The sequence below is a fragment of the Egretta garzetta genome, unplaced genomic scaffold (assembly GCF_000687185.1).
Source record: "Egretta garzetta isolate BGI_Z169 unplaced genomic scaffold, ASM68718v1 scaffold598, whole genome shotgun sequence".
NCBI classification, from domain to species: Eukaryota; Metazoa; Chordata; class Aves; order Pelecaniformes; family Ardeidae; genus Egretta; species Egretta garzetta.
This window is the reverse complement of record NW_009260621.1, coordinates 2,138,753-2,143,273: the sequence shown is the minus strand read 5'-3', so window position 1 is coordinate 2,143,273 and position 4,521 is coordinate 2,138,753. Positions and strand designations below refer to the sequence as shown.

The 4,521-nt window shown below is 51.0% G+C and overlaps 1 protein-coding gene across 1 annotated transcript in view; it reads right to left on the bottom strand.

Moving 5' to 3' along the window:
- Window positions 1-4,199, bottom strand: part of VAMP4 (vesicle associated membrane protein 4) — an 11,936-nt gene extending 7,737 nt beyond the window's left edge. The window contains exons 1-4 of the mRNA XM_035900751.1: window positions 4,189-4,199; window positions 4,049-4,103; window positions 2,638-2,684; window positions 2,238-2,288 (exon numbers count right to left, since the gene is read on the bottom strand). Of these exons, the coding sequence (XP_035756644.1) occupies window positions 2,238-2,288; window positions 2,638-2,684; window positions 4,049-4,103; window positions 4,189-4,199 (164 nt within the window). The remainder of the gene's footprint in view (window positions 1-2,237; window positions 2,289-2,637; window positions 2,685-4,048; window positions 4,104-4,188) is intronic.
- Window positions 4,200-4,521: the final 322 nt, after the last annotated feature.

Here is a 4,521-nt window from a genome sequence, read left to right as displayed (position 1 = left end):
CCCAACTGAGCAGCTCTTGGGAGAATAGAGCCTGAACTTCCAGACCTATCGGGACAGAACACAGTATGGAGGGGACTGTGATGCTTCCTCCCACCACTACTGCTGGCTCTAACGCATCTCTTTCCCCTATGAGGTTTGCAGTGTTCCCCACCATCTCTTTCTGCAGCTGAGCCAGCCTCAAGGGGCTCCGCTGCCAAACTCCCCACCTTGACCCAAGCCCCTTTGCTGCCAAGGACAACTAGGAAAAGTTTCCAGTCTTGCCCCTCACATTCAACACGTTCCACACCTTTGCTCCCATGATCCCATCACTTTTTCCCTACCAATCCTCCATCCAGTTTCCTCCTACGCCCATCTTCACACCTCGTTCCTCCAGCCCCGTACAGCTATGGTCTCTCTTAGCTTTGCCCAGCAACACCTCAGCTGTCCAAATGCGCAAATTCCTCCTTAAAATGTCTTTTCCTTACAGTGTTTCAGCAGCAACCCAACCCTCCTTTTCCTCCTCTATTGAAACAGGAACAGGCTGCATCATTATGAGACTGGGCATCAATCCATCCAGCACAAGGGCTGGTCTCATCAGAAACTTAATAAGCTCCACAACAAAGAAGCAACAACTGCACCACTTAAGTGCTTATTAATCAAAGCAATCAACATCGACAAGAGCAGAAAATAGATGCTATTTCATAATAGATGCTCTAGATAGATGTAGCCACTTCCTACCCTAAGGGACATATTCCATAATACCAGGTCCACTAGACAGGCAATCTCTGGCAGCAGGCAAACCTCACATGTGTTGAGCATTAGTCACATCACACCTATGAACCCACTAGCTCCTAGCTGAAGTCCTCTTTCATTTTTCTTCCCCTTCACAGCTGCGGTGCTATCCTCTACCTAAGCCCCTGCTCCCTTCTGCCTGACCAAGACAGTGGGAAGAGCTCCCGTTTTCCCCCACTGCACAGGGAAGGCAGAAGACAGAAGACAAAAGAATTCCTTTCCAGCAGAGGAGGATGAAGGGGTAGGCATCACACCCTCTCCACCTTTTTATGGGGGTGGGACCCCACTCATAAAACCAATTCTCATCCTTCTCATTCACTCCAGATCCACCTGGCCCTGCCCTAGAACAGAGGCTTTATCCACACTGGTTTACTCTAAGGACCAGTGCACCTCTACCGACAGCATTCTCACACCCTGGAGGGAACAGGGACCCCCTGAAAACTCAGGGTGCAGTGATCAACCTGCTCCCTCTTGTTCAAGTGAAGTGCACTTCGCTCCTCAAGATAACATGGCAAGTGGGCACACAAGCAAGCACTGCCTAATGCGGATGTTGGCAATGAGTCACCTCAGAGCTGGGCTGGCTTCTTCCTGGCATGAAAAAAAATCCCTAAAGAAGAGCAACACTCAGGCTGCACACAAGACAACCCAGTCTGAATAACGCTCAGTCATCAATCCCCACACAGATCTCTGTTCTGGCTCCACAGAGGTCAGCAAAGGAAACAGTGCAAGGCAAACTAGGGATCTGTGAATATTTTCCCCCTTTCCATTAAGTACTACCATTGTATAGGAAAGCACAGGACAAAGTGGAGCCCCAGACAAGTATCATGCAGGAAATGACTCAATGGGAGAAGGATCCAGAGTGTTCACTCCTTCCTTCTTGCCCTAGTAGTCAACAGTCCTCCTCCAGTTGTAACGATTTCCTGTTTGTCCATCTGCTTTGACCCACTGAGTCACTACTCATCCCCAGGTCACCTGCATCAGGTTTTTATCGGGAGAAGAGGAGGCCAGAGGACCAGCTGTTGCCCAAAAACCATGGTCCTGGTTTGCTCTTGACCACTTGCTTTCTTGAAACGCTGAGGAGCAAGTTACAGGATGAAGAAAAAAGCAACGAAACAATAAAGAAAGGTGCTAGCAAAGGTTAAAATTCAGGGTTAATGCTCTAGAAAAAGAGTCTCATAAAAGCATGGAACAGGTAATCACCAGAATACAGCAAGGACTTTAGAAACTCCACTAAGCTACCGTGATGCAATCCTATCCCTTCACCTCTGTCAACACACAGTTTCTTGATAGCTTGAATCAAATTTGAGATTTCCCATTGCTGTAGACACATAGGGTAGGAAATGTCAATGGGAAGACAGAAAGCACAAGCTGTGTTCGTACACAGAACTACTCTGGTAAGCAGCAGCAGGAGCCCGCAGTGCCAAAATAAAGTATTTTCTGTGTGACACTGAGGAACAACAACTTACTGCCTGATCTTGTCATTCCTGGGTCCAAATCTTGGTCCAGAAGGCCCTCTCCTGCAGGCAGAAGAGAGAGCAATCAGGATGGGAGATACAACAAAAACATGTATTTAAACCAAAGACTCAAAGACAGAACCAATGTCTCGTGGATGGAGGATTGTTCTCGTGCCTCCCATCAGTCCCTCCCTATGACTTAGGCTATGTGGGACACCCCACTCTTATACAGGTCACACCTATTAAGTCTTAATTCACACTCTGTGCCAAGGCTCCGGGAGATCATCTCAAAGGAATCGGAGGTTTTGACCCCCAAGCCCCCACCTATGTGGAAGGGGGCAGCTTTTGGTGTTCTCAGAGATGTAGGCAGTTAAGACATCGCAATCCCTACAGCAGCCGTTCGGAAACTCACAAGAAAAAGTCTTCCTCTTCATCCGAATCTTCCTCCAACAGGTTCCTCTGCAAACACAGAAAAAAACCAAACCACCTTTTCAATAAGCAACCACCATTTCACACGCACATTTCCAGGCCCTAGGATGCAGTCAGCATCCTCTGACTCCAGGTTACGTGCAAGCCCTCCTTTGGAGAGCATCAATGGTACTTTTTAGGTGTCTAGAGCTGTGCTGTTTCCTCTGCTTGCGATCAGGGGCCAAGCTGGATGCCTCTGTGCTGCTATTATCACCTCGGCAGTGTTTGCTAGCTCTGCGCAGCACAGACAGGCGCAAAGCTCTGAAGCTCTGACTTGGGACAACTCACACCTCTGCCACCAAGCCAAACTGGATTTGCATCAACGACCAGTTGCCTGCGCAGGTTCAGATCCCAATTCTAGGGATCAGTACAACTCTCCGCGGCGCAGAAGCAACCAGTGTGTCAGCACGTCGAGCCCTGCCTTGGAAAGCAGCAGGGAGAGCCCCTGCACAGGCCAGCTGCAGAAAGAAGGCCCTCTCTGCTCAAGAGATGCTCCCCAGTGCTGCACTTGGTCAATGGCAGCTGCCCAAAAACCACCAGCATCACCTACAGCCACCCTGGGATATCCCATCCACGTGGGAAGTCGGATCCACTCCCTATTTGGATGCCGTGGTGGTTTCTCAAGCTGTCGCATAGCAGCAAGCATAAGAAGGATGACTGCAAGGAAACACGCTGGGGTCCCTGCACAGCATATCCAGAGGGGTCAGCCCCTCCAAACCCCTGACTCAGACAAAGGCTATGGCCGGGCTAGAAAGCAGAGTGGTCTGGTAAGCTCCTCTGCTTCGTGCCAAAGGGCTCCTCCTGGGCTCAGATTTGCTGTTCCACTACACCCGATCAGATGATCTAAAGGCTGATTTTTAAGAGCAATCCCACTTAAGCCTGAAAGTTTCAGACAAAGATGTTACCGGAGTTAATTTCTCATATCGGGGCAGCAAGAATTTTCCAGCTGAGCTGAGGGCTCCCAGTAACATCTACTTAGGGTCAAAAATAATCAAGAAGGGGAAATGGCACGCTACATGCGTGGGCCTAGGCACACATCGGAGGGTCCTTACACTACCAACAGCTGCTGCTTCCCCTGTGCATAAGTTTGGGCTCCCACCTGCAAGTGCAGTGGTCTTATTTTGAAGCTTATCTACATTTCCACCTTTGTCACATTTGCTCAATCAACTTAAGCAAGCTGCGAGATCCACTGACCGCTATCGCGAACTGCAGCAACATTTTAGACTGCAGTCTAAACTCAGTTTTAGCACACTATCACCCCAGGACAAACAAACACATCAGGTTAAATCCGTTTTGTCTAAAACGGGCAACCGCACCACTTTGACCCGCATTCAAAGCCTGAAATGTCAGTGGACCCTGGTGACAGGAGAAAAATTCAGCTGTAAAGCACAGAGTAACTTCACACAAGTCCTTCAGCCAGCTACACGGGGAGGAGAGCCGCGACGCGCCCGGGCCGAGCTCTGCAGCGAGGCAGGAGACTGGAGCGCACTGGGACCTTACGGCCATATAGACGCAGCCTAAAGGAACTGAAACAGCTTCTCAAAACAGCCGTGACCTCCTAACGGGAGTTGTTTCAAAATCCACAGGTCAGCTTTGCCGCACAGACAGTCCCCTCGCCAGCTAAACGTCGCTACCAACAGCGACACGGCCCCCGGGCCCCGTGGCCGAAGGCTGGGGCGGCACGAATCCCTTCGGCAAAGGGGGCCGTAACTCGCCCGCACCGGCCCGGCGGCTAGCGGCACGGGGCGATGCCGGGGCCCTTGGGGTCCCCGAGGCCCGGTAGCACCCCCCCGGCCCGCCCTGGGCGCCTACCCCGGGCACCCCCACG